We start from the raw sequence: 20401 nt of genomic DNA on the forward strand, positions 1-20401 counted from the left end.
AAACCTCAGAGGTTGTGTCAAAGGCCTCTGAGCTGCATTTTCACATCCAGATGGAAGAGCATTAAGTTGTGCCAGTGCGGACTTGTGGGTTCGGGCGTTTGATAAAGCGGGTGTAAACAGTCATGTGATGATGGAAAATGGCGGCAGCTGCGAGAGTCTCTGCCCTGCTGCTTGTGTATACACACAGTGTCAAGTCACCAAGGACGCACACAAGGTCATGTGTCCAACTGTTTCTCCCTGACAGTTACAAATACAAGGGTTGCCTCCGTTCTCTAGTGGGCCGCTCTGTCTATGTCAGCTGTAGACCAGGGCTACTTTTTCAACATTACAAAGCATCCGAGCACAAGAGCATGACTGCTGGAACAACAAGCTGTAAGATTCATGCTCTCTCACATGATCTTGAAGATTCCTCCTGCCCTAATTTGCTGGGGTTTTTTTCTGGGAAAACTAAAGGCACTGAAATACTTCAAGAAAAATCAAAGAATGAATTGGTGTGACGTCATTTAAAACAAAATCAGGCCAAAACGAAGTTCATTTGGAGTTTGTGTTGGGAGTCCGAAACAGATTGCTAAACAGCAGTGGCGATTGAATCGATAAGTGTGTTATGGGGCGCTGCCTTCTTAGACATAGAAATCTTCTCTGGGTTATTTCTTCTGTTCAGTCCATAGAGGTTTGCTTGTTTTATAGCAATCTATTTTATAAAATGCTATATAAACAAACGTGACTTAACTTACAAACATATCCACATTGCTATGATCAGATGCTTTCTTAACTGCCGTTTTCTCACCAGGCATTTTTGGTTGCGTTTATTTTGTTATTGCGAGGAGATACACCGCTTTCTAGCAGTTGGTATGTTTGCTAACTGTATACCTCATAACGATGCTCAAGTATTTCAAACTTCTTTTGACCCCTAATCGAAGACCAAAAAGGAATTTAGTTGTGAGTCTATCAGGGACTTAAGCCAAAAGTATACTTCACTTTTTTACGTGTACACGAGGGACCGTGTATAGTGCGTGTGACACGAATTTCATCATCAGAAGAGTATGCATGTACTGTATGTGTACCACCAGATTTTTGTAACCGGGTTACAGGTTGCACATGCTCATTTAATGTTTTTGGCAGTAATTAGTTTATCCACAAGGTGGCAGTTGTGCCCTGGGGGTGTTGATTCACAAGGAAGTCAAAGAAAAAATGCATAAACAGAACAGACCGATGTCACGAGAAATCGAATCCTCCTCAGGAATTGGGTCTCCTTAAGGACCCAGGCGGTAATGCCTGATCCTAAGTTGTTATCGTGATGTCTTGACTAATTATAACCTATTTCACTATATTGTATGATGTTTATTACATTAAGTACACAAACAATATGCTTGAAATATAAAGTTAATGCCAATGTATTGCATAATAAAACAAACTGAAAACAGATATTGGAAGCAAAAAATACCTAATATAGTATACGCTAAGCTAGCAGGCTAATCAGGTAGATGTATGCTATATTAGTACATAAGCTAATTTAAAAAACAGTAAGAACTAAAAAATGCTTGATTTCACAACTTATAGATTCAGTTATATACTAGTAAATCAACCATGTAATTGAAAAGACATTAATGGTCATTATAATGCATTTTAAATTCTATAAATTTTAATGTAATTTTGCAGGAATTATAACCAGGCGCTAAAAATACTACCCATTAAAAGCCCATTGAACCAATGGAATCACTCGGGGTCCTAAAGGAGACCCAATTTCTGGGGGGACTCGATTTCTCAACACACCAGAACGCATGCAAGTTACAACGACAATGGAGGCCTACATAAACAAGAGATTGTGCAAAAAGGTTAGAAAGTACCCTAATGGGTTGTAAATCTGGCAAGAGATTGCTCAAAACTGTGCATCGCGATGAACGCCTGTGTACACGTACTTTGCAAGGATGTACATTCGACTCACATACGCTTAAAAAAAAAAAAAAAAAAAAAAATGAAGTATACTTTGGGCTTTAAAAGTCAACCAGAAGCATTAGATGTAGTGTAGGTGCATCTCAGTACGAAGTTCCTTTTTGTCTTTGTGTCTGTGTGTATGAAAGGGTTAACTGTTCCCAGCAGCTGATTCAGACAGGCAGGTAAATAAACTCAGCATTTCCTTTAAGTCCTCGACCCCCTGCCTCCATCCCTCCCGGCCCCCTTGAGTTTCCTTCCCCCTATTGACAGGTGCATCTGTTTTCCTGGTACTGTGGCAGTCCTTATACGGCAGGCGTAAGCCTGCTAAATGCCTGACCCAGCAGAACCCTGCAAGCATTCGGACCATGACATCCCTCTAAGACTGTTGTGCACAATGACCAGGCAACCTGTCATAAGCATTCTGTGGCAGTGAGAGGCAGAGACAGGTGGTATTTAACCATCTTTTTTGCCAAATACACACACACATACACATAGATATGCGCTTACTGAGTGCTAAGTGTCACAGACTCTCTTGATTGAATGTACACAGTGGGAGATAATATTGGCTTTTAAGTCTCCTATGAGATCATGTACAGTATAACACTTGGATCCTTTTGGTAATGAATACCTCAGAGTACTTTTTCAGTAACATGGAGCAGAATTCATTGCTATTACACACCCGATGCCTCTCATCAGTCTTTGAATAATTGTCAGACATTACTGAGCCAGTCCCCACTAGCATAGTCCCTTTGCGACAGTAGTGCAGAGTATCTCTTTAGAATCAATATTTACAGATCTGAAACAAGGATGTCCATACATATAAATGACACCCAGAGCATACCCTATTAGTGTTATATCATGATGCAAAAATACCTAGACCTTTTTAAATTATATATTTTTAAAATGAATTTTAACATGGCTTTTAATGTTGTCATCAAGGTATGGTAGAAAACGACTTGAACAAAAAATTTACACTTTGTTTTAAATAATTATATTCATAAACATTTTAATAAAAAATATTATGAAATAATTAAACATGTAATAAATTCTAAAAGAATTGTGAAAATTATATATTTTAAATGTATAAATCAAAAACTTTTTTTTATAAATATAAACAAATGTATTATATGTTTGTATGTTTGCATCTATATAAAATTATATTTGTATACATTTTAATTAATTATTATTTATTAAATAATTCAGTATATTAAAGCATAATGTTATACATTCTGAGAGAATAATTGTAATTAATAAATTAATAAGATTTTATTATCAAATCTTATAAAATATACAATTATATGCATTAAAAAGTTTGCATATATAATAAAAAATTTAATATATATAATTGTCACATGGCTCATTGGGACAGATGTATTATTTTATTATGAGGTGACAAAGGTTTAAATATAAATCAGTTTAAATATATAATACATTTTAAATATTTTATTATTTTAATTGACAATTATTTTATTGACCTGTACTTTACAGTGCAAATATAACCTCAATTTTTTACTTGGAGTGGGTGCAAAGACTTTTCCCATAGGTACACAGATAACAGAAGAAGTTAGAGGGGGAAGTGAAGTATAGCTCAGAGAGAGCGGGTGCAGTCCCGTGAAACTGTCACAGATGAGCGATAGAGAAATGGAGTGTGTGAATTTGTGCAGGGACGGCGCCCTGTCCCGCCCATGAGAATACTGTCTTCTTTGCCGTCATCTCTAATGCCAGACTCCGCCAATAGTTTGGACTTTGTGAGAGAAATGCTATGAGAAATATTATGTTTAGGCCTGTTATTAATTAATATACGTATGTATTGTATAGTTTGTTTATTAATTACCCATTAATAATGCAATTAAATTAAATTACTTTCTTTATTAGTGCACTTCTAAAGCATCCAGGGCTAAAAGATTTGGAGGCTACAGGTTTAGTGACAGCCCAGCCCAAAGTATCTGGGGTGTATTTATGGTACTGGACGTACAGTGCTTAGTTGACAGTGGCATTATGGGGTGTGGCAAGGAGCGTGTGCCCAGAGGTCTCAGGCCTTTGGCTCTGTGGTCACATAGCGCAGCCTTTGGCTCTCTGATCACATAGCGCAGCTGTTGTTTGTTCCAAACAGCCTCGATCAGCGTGGCTGCTTTGGAGAAGAACCACTTTAGTGCTCCTGTCAGATGGCCATTCCTTGCATACTTCTGATTTTTCACAAGCAGAAGGCACAGGGAGAGCAGGGACATCTTAGAGGCAGAGCCTGCAGGAATGCAGCTCACAGCACACTTCCTCTGCTCTTTCCCCTGTGTAGAGCGACCTCATATTGCCTGAATGAGTTCAGCGAAATGCTCTGATCACCAGTTAAGCCAAAGGAATGGTGAAGAGGATCTAAACGTTAATCCAAGCACATACATCGGCTCTCCTCTTAAGGGAAAAAATCTTTTTCATCATGTTGACATGCCCAGCTGGGGTGCAAATGAATCTTTTTGTTCGTGAAATATCAGGCTCGTGTCGTAGCACGAATCTTTCTCTTTTGAAGCAATTCGGTGTTACCTAACTATGTACAGTTGCTGGAGGTCAGGATGAATCATCAGCACTGTGAAACAAAATGGCTTAGTTTCCTCACAGAGTTCTCTGATATGGAAGCTCAGCACGCTTCCAGCATAATATTTGGTTTCGGATCATCTTCGTTTCAGATTTTATTTTGTTGTTGACTTGTGCGGGGAACAGAAGGCCTAGTTTCTGTCAAATCACCCAGATCTCAGTGTTGACTAACAAATCATTGGCACTGTTTTTCTATTGATGCAATAGAAAAATATCTCTTCCCACATGGTGAATTTTTCAAGTCGAACCAGACGCGGGCTTTAGCAGTCCTTATACAAAGTATAACAAAATTTTGTTGATTGATTATTTTATTTTATTTTATTACATTTAATTGCATATATCTGTATATATTTGTTATTTACTTTTATTTATTATATATTATTTATTATTGTTTAATAATAATGGTAAGTATCATTATAAATTAATCATTAATTCTGTTTATTTGCTGTACAGTTGGATGACAGAAATCTGAATGCAAAAGATCATGTTTAGTACATGAAGTTTAGCCTGAACGAAGCAACTGACGGCTCTAGCTTGGCATTGTCAGTCCTACAGGCAGTACCCTCAAGATTTAAATTTTTTTGTCAGTTTTCCCAGCATATTTCAGCATCTGTCTTGTCCTTAGGCACATGTTCAGAGTGTTTATTTGTGTGTATGTAAAGGAAGAATGGAGACAGCCCAGACACAAACCACTTATTGCTGAAGAACCCACAACTCCAGAAGGTGAACAAGTCCTTGATGCCTTGTGCTCAGTCTCCTTTGATCCGCGATATCTTTCGATCATCTCCATCTTAATAGCACCACTTTTTAGGTTTGTCAAAGAGTTTGTGTTTCAGAATTGGATAACTGCGAGTACCAAACATGTTAAGACTTTGTGTTTTCTAATAATAGTAGAGTGTTAAGTATTAAAGTGCTAAATTGCCATATATTCACTGTGTTCAAGCAGCGAAGTTGCTGGTTTGGCAACTACCTTAATTTAATTAAAAGTGAAACGGTATATGAAGTCTTGTAAAGATAGATGTGCTTTCGTCATGGGATTACAGAAGTGTGGCTGATACATTAGAAGAGCAGATCCCACACATTCAATTAGTGCATTGCAAAAAATTTGGCACTACAAGTTGATGTGTTAAAGACACCTTGTTCAAGCTGTCAAGAGCAAACTCTCAGCTTTGCAGATTACGCCAAAGTTCACAATGCGTGATCGTGCACAAAGAGGAAGTGATGCAAACGTAATGGTTCCAGAAATACATAATTTGTGTTTTGATGAGCACCAATTAGTAATCTGATGAGTTGATCTTTGAGGCGATCTTGAATTCAGTTTCGAGTACAATGCAGCGTATACAGATGTGCTTTTGGGCTGTTCGGGACATTCACTGTTAAAAGTGAGGGTTTGTTTGGAGTTGTATCTCTGTTATGCAATGTGCTGCACAGCTTCCTTCATTAATACTGAAGAATTATAGGCTGGTTTCTTGAAAGAGTGTTTTTTTGCCAGTTACTTCACTATATTTTGAGGTCCACGCCATCCCGTTCCAGAGCTTCCAGTCTTTTTTTTTTTTTTTAGATTCCTCATGGAGGCATTACAAATGATATTTATTTTTTGTACGAAAGGGTTCTCCAAGTAAAATATGAATTGGATTTTTTTTTTGGCACCAGCAGTTGGAACTCTCTTCCCAGCTCACATTGTTCCTGTGCATGATTTCCGGTGCCAAAACAATATGGCTGCACCCGTTAAAGAGGTACTGTTCAGCCTCATTAATTAAGACTATAATTAGAATTTGGACTCTGTTCCTCATAATCTATTAGGGAGACGAAGCTTTGATTCTGAAATCCATTAGTCTTTTCTCATTCATGCATACTTTGCCCCTTTGACGACACCATGTTGCTCAAGGTAATGATGACTTATAAATGGTTAGGATTTATCTGGTGCTTTTTATCAAAACAGCCTTGCTCTGAAAAGAAACAAATTATTTGTTTTGTAAAAGCGGGTCATTATGTAACCATGCTCCCATAGGATCATGCATTACTCAGAACTGAGCGAGAGACTTATTTTATGAGGGTAAGCAGCATTGTTCAAGACAGCGATTTAATAAGGCATTACTCTTCTGTATTCTGTGTTCATTTCGGAATTGTGACACTGGGTTCACTCTGTTGGGTATGAGAGGATTCAATGTAGGACTTACATAGACATGGTGTTTCAAGAGCAAGAGGGGTGGGGACGCTGCTTACAGCTCAGAATGAGAGCAGCTTATGTCTCAGTAGGGCCTCAGTTACACATTCCGCCTTTTTGAGAACAGGCGCCTTTTTCAGAAATTGGGAGCATTTCAATGTAATGATATCATCCTCCCTCCTTTTGATCATTATCAGAGTAATGCGCTGCCGCTGAGCTTTTTTACAGTAATTACAAGATATTTTCCTCCCTCACTTCAATTTCACACATTCATCTTATATTTCCTGTCAATTGAATAAACATTTACAGTACTATCCAAAAGTTGAGACCTACTCATTCTTTATTGGTACTTTTTTCCGCATTTAGAATAAAAGCACAAGTCATCAAAGTATTACATAGCACAGATTATATTTATGCAAATATTTTATATATATATATATATATATATATATATATATATATATATATATAATGTATATATATAATATATCCCTAGTACAAAAAACTATACCAAAATCAATTGAAAATACATTTATTTCATATTAAGTATTCTTGAAAACCGTTAACAAATTTATTGTCATATCACTTAAGACTTACTGATATAAAATTATAATTAAACTTTATTTGGAATATTTCTTTATTGCACAATGCATATTTCTTAATATTATTCCTAAAATGTGTTTTAATATCACTATTAATAAGGATTGTATGATCTTTGTATAATATCAGTCTTTAAATGCAAGATATTTAAAGTGTACCTAAAGTATACAGTACTTGCAATATGTCCACTTTAGCACAATCAGATATACTTAAGTATATTTTTAGTTGGACCTCAGCACTACTTCCGCACAATTAAAGTGCATTAAGCACAAAATTAGTTGTTCCAGACTTTAAGTATACCAGTTTATTATACAAAAGTTCAATTGAAGGGTAGTTTTATTGAGCACTTAAATATGTAAATGTATTTGTAGTATACTTAGCATAAAATAAATGTACTTCAAATATATTTTAGTATTTTTTTTTTTCACTAGGATATATATATATATATATATATATATATATATATATATATATATATATATATATATATATATATATATATATATATATATATATATATATATATATATAATATATGCACACACACATGTACGTAAGTGCATTGAAAGTTATTATTATTTGTGTTTGTCCTGTATGCATTATGTATTACTGCTTCCACTTGTGTTGAATTATTCCTCATTTTATGTCACTTTGGATAAGAGCATCTGCAAAATGAATAAATGTTAATGTGCTACTTGCCAAGTTTCATGAAAGGTATTTATTGTTCCAACACAATTGATGAAACAGATGATGCCGTGCTCAAGTTTTTAATTACAACCTGCAAAAAGTTTGCTTTTGTTTGCTAATCCAAGTTAGATGGGTGAAATTCATTGAGTTTTGTAAGTTAGTGTAGATTTACATTTAGATTTATTTCAGCTGAGATTCTCTTACTATCTGAGATTTAAATTTTGTAAGTTGTCTGAGACGTGACCTGGTGAGTAGTGCACTTGCACCGACATGTTATGTGCAGGTGACCCTGGTTCAAATCTCGCTTAGATAATTTTCCAAACACACTTCTCTCAATTGTTTCCTGTCTGTTTTTGAGTATTTCTGTCCATAGAAATAGCCAAAAAATGAAAGGTGTATATTAAAAGATGAGATGTGAGCATTAAGTGTACGCGTCCCTCTCAGCAGAGGCGTGTTTTAACAGACAGAGTAAGTGCAGGTCTCTGCTCTCTGTCTCTTTGATGATGGCCTTCTCTCTCGCTGTCCCACAGCAAGCCCCCACAGGAAATGAGCATTGGGTGGGGGGCAGAAAAAGCCCCATGACTAACATTTAATCAAGCTGCTGTTATGGCGAAAACACACGGAAATGACAATGCACTTTGCTGAAAAGCAAATGGAAACAAAATGGACATTTCTCGAAACCAGAAGACATTGCACTTGTTTGCCTGATGGTTGTTGTTTAGTTGCTCAGCATTTTTCATACTGACGAGAGAAAACATTGAAACAGAGACCTTAGGGGCGATTGTTTTTGGGTTTGAATGTCGGCCAATTGTAATTCCTGTGTTTGTCTTTGGAGGTTACACATTGTGTGGGTAAATGACCCGTGATTGTTAGAGAATATTTCAGATGGTTGTGTGAAGGAACTTGCTAACAATGTGAGCCAGCAGATGGTAGAAAGACATCTTTGTAAAGCTCTGACGTTCACATGAAACCAGAAACCCACAATATATATAGTATACGGGTGTGAGGTCAGTCAGGTGCAGACTTGATGGATTAGCCTGTTCGTTCTCATGTGATGACATCATTCACACACAAACTTTTCAGTATTTGTTGTTGATGTTCTACAGACTTGCGGTTCAATTGCACTGGGTTCCTCTCATTGTGCTTTTTTGGGGTCATTGCAGCATGTGCTAATATTTAGCATGCACATTTTGAATGCATCCCATTTGCTCTAGTTCAGCAGGAGAAAGTTCCAAATAAAAGTATCTGTACTTCAGTTTCGAACTAGGAATGGCAAAGTACAGCAGATGTAAACATACCATTGACACTCCACCAAAGTTTTTAGATTTGTTCTCCAAAATGGCACTTTAATTGCCTTTGATAGCAGTGAATGGCTGCACTCAGTTGTAATGACTTTAGCCATTCCTTCTTAAAGAGCTCAAGTCACACTACATTTGTTAAACTGAATTGCTTTCCTCATCCTGGGACACACAAAGACAGCTTTGACGGCATTGTACACCAACAAACCCAAAGGCTCATCAATTTCAAAATTTATGTTTTATTTTTGTTAATGTCTGGGATAATTACTAGAACTTTCCCAGAGGGTCGGGAACACTTAACGTTGCGTGCTATGAGATTCTACGACTGCAGCTGGGAAATGGCATGTCGTCTGATCGGCTGTTAGCTGTTGGGGATTGGTCGATTAGAGAACAATCCCATGATGCTTTTCGCCCATATGTGTGTCTCAGCAGGAAACGGCTTTGTTAACCCGAGGGGCTCGCCGGGGCTTCTGGGTACACCCAGCGGGAACGGACTGGGTAAAGTTATGCCTGCGAAGTCACCGCCGCCACCGGGGGGCAACATGGGCATCGGTAGCCGCAAACCAGACTTGAGAGTCGTCATCCCCCCATCCAGCAAGGGCATGATGCCACCCCTGGTGAGTATAAAATTATTGATTCTACATTCACACATCCACAAGATTGTTGCTCCAAATCAGTGTTGATCAGCACAAGCAAGCGATTGAGTGAAATTATAGTCTTTAGATCAGTTCGCTGACAGTAAAATTAAACTGAAACAGTGTCAGCTACACAACAAGCAGAGCAACAGAGTGAAATATCTGAGATCCAGGTACCCTCACTCCTTCTATTATTCATCTAGAAATTAGAGGGCCTCTCAAATGATTATAATTAAGGTGCAGAGAGCTCTGGCCACATTCAGCACCTGAGGCTACACCCGGCTGTCAGCCTCATTAATCACTACAATATAAAATGGGAAGCAGAAAAAAAGAATATTATTATTATATTTAAATATGGTCAATAATCTGTTCGTTTCAACTGTAGAAGCTGCTTGGGTTTCTTCCACAGTACTGCGAGTGTACAGAGTTTTGTTTGGTAAATAGAGGGGAGTGGGGGAGAGGGGGGGGAGGGGGGGGGTTTACGTAGGGAGCTCAGTGTAAATATACATACAAATGCGAGTGTATGGAATACCACGCCAGCATCTGGAAGTGGTACAGTTTCTTACCCACCATGAATCAAAACAAATCCCACATGCCAAGCTCGTGGCATCTGAAGTCATCAGTAGTAAGAAGCCCAGAGAATTATTCATTTGTGTATACTATTTGCGTTTATGTTGAGTGTCCTTTTGTGTGTGTGTGTGTGTGTGTGTGTGTGTGAATGAACTGCCTCAGACAGACAGACTAAGGCAGAGCCTGTGAATGTGCCTGCAGACAGGCTGTCATTAGAACATAATGGTATTAAATTAATCACATCGCAGTGTGACAGAGTGGGGATGAAGGCTTAATCAGAAGCCCAGAGTGTGAGCCAGATAATATCTTGTCGCCCTTGTCGTGTCTCCCCACTGTTATTGATTGAGTGCTGGTATTAAGACAGCACTGGCCTGGTACTACTGAGAAGAAAGCTCAGCATCCTCAATACTGTACAACTCCATGCTGTCAGCTGGCTTCAAACAAAGGGATATATGCATATACTTATGCAAATAGAGACACCCTAATTGCATAAAGTTTTTTTTTTTCTTTTACTTTTGAAAGTGGAATCTTTGAAAAAAAGAATCGGGTTACATTTGGGCCAAAAGTTGTAGCTGGAAATAAGTTATATTTGTTCCAAAAAACAAAACAACATCACAACATTTTATCGAGAGGTGCATCATTTTTTGGTCAAGATCTTGTATTGACAATGCAAGAGATGAGCACTCTGTAAAATCTCCTCCAGCACATCCCAAAAACTTACACTGAGGTTAAGGTCAGTGCCAATTCATGTGTGAAAATGATTCTTCATGCTCCCTCCCAACAATTCTTTCACAATTTGAGCCTGATGAATTTTGACATTGTCATCCTGGAATATGGCCATGATACATCTTAAAGGTAGATCACCCAAAAATGAAAATTTGATGTTTATCTGCTTACCCCCTGGGCATCCAAGATGTAGGTGACTTTGTTTCTTCAGTAGAACACAAATGATGATTAACTCCAACCGTTGCGGTCTGTCAGTCTTATAATGTGTGTCAATGGAAACTTCATCTATAAGAGTAAAAATAAACATGCACAGACAAATCCAAATTAAACCCTGTGGCTCGTGATGACACATTATTGTCCTAAGACATGAAACAATATGTTTGTGCGAGAAACGGAACAGTATTATTTTTACCTCTAAAACACCACTTTGTCCAACTGCCCTCCACATCCGGTTGGTGAGGTCAGAATGCGCTCTGACAACGGAAGTGATCTCTCGCACTCATTGAAGCAAAGCGCGAGAGATCACTTTCGTCATCAGAATATGTTTTTTTGACCTCACCAACCGGATGTGGAGGATAGTTGGACATAGTGGTGTTTTAGAGGTAAAAAATGATATAAATACTGTTCGGTTTCTCACACAAACAGATCGGTTTGTGTTTTAGAACATCAATGTGTCGTCACGAGCCACAGGGTTTAATTTGGATTTGTCTGTACATGTTTTTTTGACTCTTATAGACAAAGTTCCCATTGACATGCATTATACGACTGACAGATCGTAACTGTTGGAGTTAAAAATCATCTATTGTGTTCTACTGAAGAAACAAAGTCACTTACATCTTGGATGCCCTGGGGGTAAGCAGATAAACGTCAAATTTTCACTTTTTTGTGAACTATCCCTTTAATACATGGTTGTTTTAGAAATGAAAAGCTACACACTACATCTTTTAGGGTTAAAAGAACCGTTGCCAAACATATAACAAGCTAGAAAAATAATAATCACTGTAAAAGTGATCCATCCATAGGCTCTTAAGTATTTGCCTATTAAAATCCAAACAGCAACCTTTTTTTGGCCGGGCAGTGTGTATATATACACACTGAAAAAAAAAAAAAAAAAAAGTCGCTGTTTAGGAAGTTTGATTTAATTTATTAATTTATTCACAAAATAAATCCCCCACCCACCACAAGCTACTGTACACCCATGGTTAAAATGTAACTTATATATATATGATGTAAAATATATATTCCTTAGTTCTTATATTCTCACAAGTTCTTAGCTACACTTTCTACCTCTCATGTAATCTAGTGTTTACTATTCCACTCTTGCAAATAATCAATTAAATCAAGTGGAGGACTGTGCCAATGGAAGCAAAATGATTGATGGAGCTATTGGACACACAAGCTCATGTATGGATGAGCGTCTGAGGTGAAGGGTTAAGCACATCCTAGCTGTGAGGTCAAGCTTCTCAATGATTTGTTTTCCCCCTTAGGACTTAAAAACCCCACTACTTTTCTCCCTTACTCCACTAATACTCTCCATTTGTTTAGCATTTTCCACCTAATTGCTGTGTTGTACAAACCACATGGCCAGGAGGAATGAAAATGTTGTGTATTTAGTGCCAACAAATTTGACTTTTCATTTGAATTTGACTCCGAATTTGAATTTCCAGTTTTATTGCAAGTAACCCGAGGCAGCATTCGGTTCACGCATTAGTCTCTGAATTTGAATAAGTTAGTTTAAAGGCATGTCCTGGTGAGAACGGGGGGTTGATCCTGTTCAGCTTAGGTGTGCCACCTGACTCTTTACTGACAGCATCGTCTGCTCTTTTCTGTTGGAAGCAGTCGGAGGAGGAAGAGATGGAGTTGGTGAGTTTCATAGAATGCCTTGGGAAGACTGATACAGCTTCAGTTTGGTTTTAAAATCACACTGCTTTAACTAGCAGAGCCACACTCAGCTTAGTGAGATGATTCCACTGCTTGCGATGAAGATCGACTAAACCCAACATGAACTGGATGAACTCATGAGTGTTGTGTGGATGTCTGGTCTGCCTTGTGTGTGACTCACACTGCATGTACTGAGCCTTTTTAAGGAAGTTTAAAAGATCCACAGTATGTTCCGAAATGTGTGTGTGTGTTTTTGTGCTAAAAGAAGATTGTTGTGGGTGTATTTGAAGAAGAAAAGGAAAATGATGAATTCACAAAAACCCCAAAGATGTAATCATTAGTAATTATTTAATAATCCCCTAAGACCTCACCAATGAGCCTGGTATTAGTTTTATTATTAAAGCAACATAAAAGCTTGGATCAATCAATGTTAAGAAACCCAATCCACATATTTAAGTATTACCCGAATTCTTATTCTCTGGTGTTTTTTTTTTTTGGCCTGGGCAGTTATTGTTTTACTTATGATGATGTTGTTAAAATGGAGTTGAGTCCAAAATGATGACATCAGTAGAGGAGAACGCCAAATGCTGTCAGAGAACATATTTTCACTGGCAAAAGAACTAATGTGAATGCATTTTACAGTTGAAAGAGCACTGTTCTGTAGCATCTATATTCCACATTAGTTGAGAGACTGTACATAATTTCCCTCTCAGACTCTGTATGTAGATTGAATATTCATCTGCCTCAGCTAATGTAAAACTGAGCATAATTGCTTGGAATTGAATATGCATTTTCAAGTTATTATTTTTCTCTGAGTGTGTACATTTATGTGTGTACGTGTGTGTGGTTCAGGTATACCCTAATGTCATGGGGATAAAATGTCCCCACAAAGATGCCAATATCCAAAATCAACCATGTTTTGTCCCCACGAGGAAAACAACTTAAATCATACAAAGTGATGTTTTTTGAAAATCTAAAAATGCAGAAAGTTTTCTGTGATGATGAGTAGGGTTAGAGGATAGAATATACAGTTTGTACAGTATAAAAATCATTATGTCTAGGAAATATCCCCATACAGTATGCATGGGTGTGTTTGTGTGTTTGCGCACTGCATGTCCACACTTTTGGCTTGGGGTGACTATTTAATTTCACTGCATGCTGGATGCTGCTCAGATAAGAGATTGATCTTATTCATTGCATCACATTTTCGGATCCAGTAAATAAACTCTCTTTAATATCAGTAATATTAATATCAGTTGTGTATCCTTGACAGCAGAGACATTAAATGGAGAGCAATTTAAGACCTTAAGTCTACTGCCTCTCATCTTTCTCTTGAGAAAAAGACCACATTCATCTCATGCGTCTCTCCAGAGTTTCAGAAAAGACCACAACAATGTCTCAAACTGCTTTATCAAGATAACGTCTTCAGTCAGACTTTTCATAATGAACTCAAATATTGCTCAGCAAATTCTACCATTTCCACATAATTTTAGAATTATACTCTTACTGTCAACAATTGTTTTTAGTTTTAAAGTATTTTAGTAGAAACGCCTTAGACAAACTTGATTTCTAAACTGACATTTCCAGTAAGTCTCCAGAGCTTTAAATGAGCACCCTCTAAGCATTTTTTTTTTTCATCTCAAAACTGTTTACACAGAAGAAAGTTACTGATCTGAATGTTTTTGAGGCTCTAAGAGAGTTACATAGGTGTTTGTTTTTTCTTGTTGATGTGTGGATTTTCTATATATTCTTGTGCTTAAAGTGATAGTTCAACCAAAATGAAAATTTTGTCATCACTTACTCACCCTTAAGTTGTCCCAAACCTGTATGAGTTTCTTTGTTCTGTTGAACACAGAAGAAGATATTTTAAAGAATGTTGATCAAACAGTTGACTGTAGTTCCATAGTAAGAAATAAAAATAATAATATTAATAATAATAATAAAATAAATAAAAATAAACGTCATGAAGTCAATGGCTACCATCAACTGCCTGGTTACCAACATTATCTTTAAAATATCTTCTAGAAGAAGGAAACTCATATAGGTTTGGAACAATGCAAAGTGAGTAAATGATAACCAAAGTTAATTTTTTTGGGAGAAATATCCCTTTAAATCAGCACAGGTCACTGTATATTCCTTAGCAAAACTTAGCAGTGAATTTGTATACAGATATGCCACATGTTTAGAAGGCATTCTGAAGTGTCTTACTATGATATTTTCTATGATATTTTCTTATATTGTCCAGGGGCTTCTTAATTAAAGTTGTTTAACTGACAGCATCCTGCAAAACAATCTGATTTCTTTCTAGAATGAATCTGCAGCGCCTCTTATTGGTGCAAAATGGTATTACTACATAATTTCCACCAAATCACACTGTTCTAACAACATTGATTCACATGATTGGATAGAGTATGCATGCATGTCTGTAATGGGATTTCTATCTCATTAACTTTGTGTATTTGGTCCTGTGTGCAGAACACTCAGAGGATAAGTAGTTCCCAGTCGACCCAGCCTCTGGCCACACCGGTGGTCTCCGTCACCACCCCGAGTCTGCCACCACAAGGCCTGGTCTACTCAGGCATGCCCACTGCCTACAACTCTGGTGAGTACACACACACACACACACACACACACACACACACAATAATTCTTTGCTTTGTAATGTGTGCATTCATTCATGGTTTGATTTAATTTTAATTCTTCTATGAGTGGTTTGATAAAAAAGAGGGAGACCCTACATTTCATGACACCATCCAGCTCTGAGCTAAATAATAAACATAACACAAATACTTGAAACGCTCTACTGTGTGAGTGCAGAGGTGTTTGAGTGACTCATAAACTCTGTTGTTGATTGTTGTTGTGTTATTTTGCTCTAGAATACTCCCTGAGCAGTGCTGAGCTCTCCTCTCTGCAAGGCTTTGGCTCTCCAGGGCTCTCTATAGGCTCAATGTCGGCATGGCAACAACATCAACTGGGCCAGGCAGCTCTCAGCTCGCTGGTGTGAGTAACACATGTGCAGTCACACACAAGCACACACATACACAGGTTAGCAGAACAATAACTAATGTGCCAGGGCATGAGGTCAAATGCATTCTTTGTTGCCATACTGTTTCGTTTTTTATTTTGTAGAAAGCAGAATGGAAGGATGGATAGATGTCTAGGTCATATTTCACTCTAAAAAATAAACATAAATATAAAAAATAAAATAAAATAAAATAACATATATATATTTTTTTAAAACTGAAGTATTTTTATCTTTTATGTATTTTTATGTTATAATACTGGAGACTAACCAGTGGCAAGAGGTTAGATTTTTGTTATGTTTTCCTAAAAAAAAAAAAAAGGTCATATCTTGTGTCATTGTGCTTCTCTAATTTATCTTGTTTTAAAGATGTTCAGATTTTTAATGGAAAATACTGAGCCCAAATTTTATTTTATTTCATTTTTATTTTATTTTGTTATTTTTGCAGAATAAAGGCCCACAAATTACACACTTTACTTTTAGAGAAAATTAAATAAATTTTTCAGACTTTGATTTTTTTTTTAATGATTTAAAACAAATTTAATAAATACTTATGTGATGATGGTATTTATGCTAATTTAGATAATAATAATAAAAATGGTAATTACATTTAAAAAATGTAAGACATCAACACACATAATGACAGGGACAATATGCTTTTGAATTATGAAAATTGTTATGAAAGTAATGTCGTCACCATCTAATAAATCTTAATGGTCCTAACATAGGCTTTATTTTTCTTTGTGCAAAATGCAATTTCTTTTTTTTATTTTTTTAGATAGATAGATAGACAAACAAACTGAGTTATAGAGTGCTATACATTTATATAATTAAATGTCTGTATACTTTCACTGTAACAGCAGAGTGCATGACTCAGAGACAGAAAAAAAAAATATCTAAAAAAAAATCTAAAATGTTTCCAGGACCTGTGAATGAAAGCTTTCATTTAAACGCAGTGGTCGTGCCATCAAAACATTAGTGGACTGTTTTTGACACATTCTGCCTGGCATGCTCTAATTAGATACCACCCTCTAAAATGATTCAGGTGCTGTTTGCGCCATTGAGTAAACAGATGGAGGGTGGGATATCATTATTGGGCTATCTGGGTCTCTCTTTTAGCGTCACATAGTTGCTGTTGAGTTTGGGAATTTTTGCAGTATATATATATATATATATATATATATATATATATATATATATATATATATATATATATATATATATATATATATATATATATACTGCAAAAATTACTCAATATATATATATACTATATATATATGTAGTTTTATGCACTTTTTGTCATTTTTGACACTAACTTTTTGTCATTTTTGACACTAACTTGTCTTTTTGTAATTTCCACTCTTTGTTCAGAGGTGGCCACTTACCTCAGGGCTCAAATCTCTCCATCAACACCAGCCAGAATGTCAACATTAAATCCGAGCCCATCTCTCCTCCACGTGAGCGCGTCACCCCGTCCGGCTTCCCGCAGCAGCAGCAGCCTCCCTCTGGCCGTCCAGACATGGGTCGCTCGCCCGTCGACAGCCTCAGCTCCTCCTGCTCCTCCTACGATGGAAGCGACCGAGAGGATCACCGGCCCGATTTCCACTCTCCGCTCGGCCTGGGTCGACCCCCGGCCTCTGGTGCCGAAGAGAGGGAGAGCCCCACGGTCAAGCGCATGCGCATGGACACCTGGGTGACATAAAGCTGTCCGGAGCTCGACAGCCAGTCGGTCACACGCAGGGCTGGGCAGGGGGAAAGGGAGAGAGGAGTGACAGCAGGGAGGGTCATTATTGTTATTATTCTATTGTTATAATTTAATGTCATTTCACTTTTTTTGTAAGACGGGGAAAGTAATCGAAAATGTCCTGACATATCGAAATTAAACAGATGAGTGGAGAGAGCGAGAGAGAGAAATTCTCAAGTCGAGCAGTCAGAATGAATGGTGTACTCAAAAAACAGGTGTTATCAGGTACTTGATGCAAATTGCATTGTGCGAGAGTCCAATGAATGAAGAAAACATTTTCGATAATTGTCGTCACTGGTGCAGTTTGACACTTGTAGCTGTTTTCGCTGTTGAATTTGCATACAATCAAAGAAAGTTTAGGGGCGGCTTTCTGCCCGAAGGCTCCTGCCTGCTGGGCTCATGTATTAAACAATCTGTATCTGCACTCGCCCTCATATGAAGTATGTCACTTATTAATTTATTTAAAGGTATTTGATGATAGATTCGGATCGGTTTTACGAGGGAAGGCTTGTATCTAAAAAGAGATCACATTTCACCTCAGTTAAGACATTAAGTTAAAGAAATGAAAATGTCTCTAAATTCAATTTTAAATTCTTTTATTGCCGTTTTTAACAAATAGGAAGAGAAAAGGTAGCCGTCATTGGTCATTGTACATTCATGCAGCTCCAACAGCTCAATGGTAACGCAAGCCAAAGCCTCTATGTAATTTTGTCGTACTGTAGGTTGGGAATTTTCAGCATTTCTCTCTCGATGTTTGTTTCATATTAGTTCTGTCATAGTGTGCGTTGTTACAAACCTTGGAAAACGATTAACATGCAAAGCAGATCTTGAAACGATATCTAAAGCCATGAACACTTGCTGTTCTGTTTGTAAATTAAAGATTTGAGCCAAACCTTTTTTTTTTTTTTTTTTTTTTTTTTCCTTTGTTATGTACATAGCAACTTTAATATATATCACTTTTGGTGTAAGTACGTATGTATTGTACCTTCACCAGATTCAAGAAAAAGTATATTTTTGTGGATTACTGCCAAGTTTACAAGGCGAGATCCTTATTAAGTAGAGTATTCACTGGTTAATATTTACTATTTTGTTAACTATACTGTACTTTCTTCAAATCTGACTATTACTGGTAATAATCAAAGTGTTTTTTTTTTGTTTTGTTTTTTTCCAAGAAGGTCATTTTTGGGTCGTTTACCCTTTAATGGTGGTGAATGTCTGTCCATAAGAAATTGTAACAACAGAGCTGTATGATTCAGGCTCAACTGTCTATTTTGTTTTGTAAAGCGATACTCGTCATGCTAAAAAAAAAAAAAAATATGATTGCATTTCTTACAACTGTTGTGTGAGGGATTAGCCTGAAGCTGCTGAATACACTGCCTACTTTAACCCATCACGGCTTAGATGCACTATTCATTGATATCCAGTACAAGACACATTTCTCTTTGCAGACGTTCCCACAGCTCATTTTGTTGAAACCCTATTCAATTCATTTCAACCAAATTCCTCAGAAATTGTAAATACCATATCTTTAAGTAACCCTAATTCATTCATACATACATGCATACTATGTACAGAACACCTTTCAAGTTATTTTGTGAATTGGCTCATCTACAGATTCCCTAATGTAAAGGAGACACCTTAAGGAGGCATCAGTCGCAATGTTCTGTATTGCTGGACAAGAGGGGGTGCTGTAGCTTTCTCTGGCGTCGCGTTTCTTGCTGTATGTGTGCATATCTCCCCATCACGGGGCTCTTCACGTGTGGCTGTTTGTTTGTGCGGCACAAGCGTCTGGTAACAGTGGCCTCCGGCTTGCATCACACCTTACTGCCCCTCAGGTGGCAAAGCGTCAGGGGATTCAGCAGCTAAAGTTGGAAATACTAGACAATGCAAACAAACTTGGACATGATATCTCTACTGGATTGCACAAAAAGTTTGTATGTTCAAGTTTGCCATCGGAGGCTTTCCTCTTCAGATTTGTTATGTATTCGGTCAGTGTGCACATCCTCCCTGCCCTCTTGAGCACCACAGCAACTGGCAATAAGCTGATATTAATCTATGCAGTCCCCAACCCACACATAGTCAGGAGCACAAAGCATTCACATCGAAAGTGGAATTCTTAATAAAAAAGAAAAAGAAAATAAATTGAGAGAAGAAAAAAATTAAAAACCATGCATATTATACTATCACACGCCCATTAATCATACAATGTTGCCTAGTTCATGAATGAGAAAATGACTGTTAACCCTCTGTCCTTAAGTGCTTGCATATTAAAGAGATAGTTCACCTAAAAATTCTGTCATCCTTTACTCATTCTCAAGTCATTCCAAATTTGTATGACTTTTAACACAAAAGAAACTTTTTTTTTTTTTTTTTCAAAACAATGTTGGAATCCATTGATATTCATTAAATGAGACATAAAAGCGAAGATGTCGATGACCGAATTCTCATTTTTGGGTAAACTATCCCTTTAACATTGCGTATAAAGGCACACCCACTAAATATGACAACCACAAGAGCCATGCAAATGCTTTAGGTATAGCTTTAGAT

At 37.2% G+C, this 20401-nt stretch overlaps 1 protein-coding gene across 15 annotated transcripts in view; it reads left to right on the forward strand.

Moving 5' to 3' along the window:
- Positions 1-20145, forward strand: part of mef2aa (myocyte enhancer factor 2aa) — a 104014-nt gene extending 83869 nt beyond the window's left edge. For 7 of the 15 annotated variants that reach the window (XM_067390431.1, XM_067390430.1, XM_067390434.1 and 4 more), the window contains 5 exons: positions 9703-9890; positions 13041-13067; positions 15561-15687; positions 15962-16085; positions 17482-20145. In XM_067390431.1, coding sequence (XP_067246532.1) covers positions 9703-9890; positions 13041-13067; positions 15561-15687; positions 15962-16085; positions 17482-17812 — 797 coding nt within the window. In that variant the 3' untranslated portion in view covers positions 17813-20145. The remainder of the gene's footprint in view (positions 1-9702; positions 9891-13040; positions 13068-15560; positions 15688-15961; positions 16086-17481) is intronic. The other 8 variants (XM_067390438.1, XM_067390440.1, XM_067390441.1 and 5 more) reach the window with 5 other exon arrangements.
- The last annotated feature ends 256 nt before the right edge of the window (positions 20146-20401 follow it).

This window comes from Chanodichthys erythropterus, chromosome 7, assembly GCF_024489055.1.
Source record: "Chanodichthys erythropterus isolate Z2021 chromosome 7, ASM2448905v1, whole genome shotgun sequence".
Classification (NCBI taxonomy): Eukaryota; Metazoa; Chordata; class Actinopteri; order Cypriniformes; family Xenocyprididae; genus Chanodichthys; species Chanodichthys erythropterus.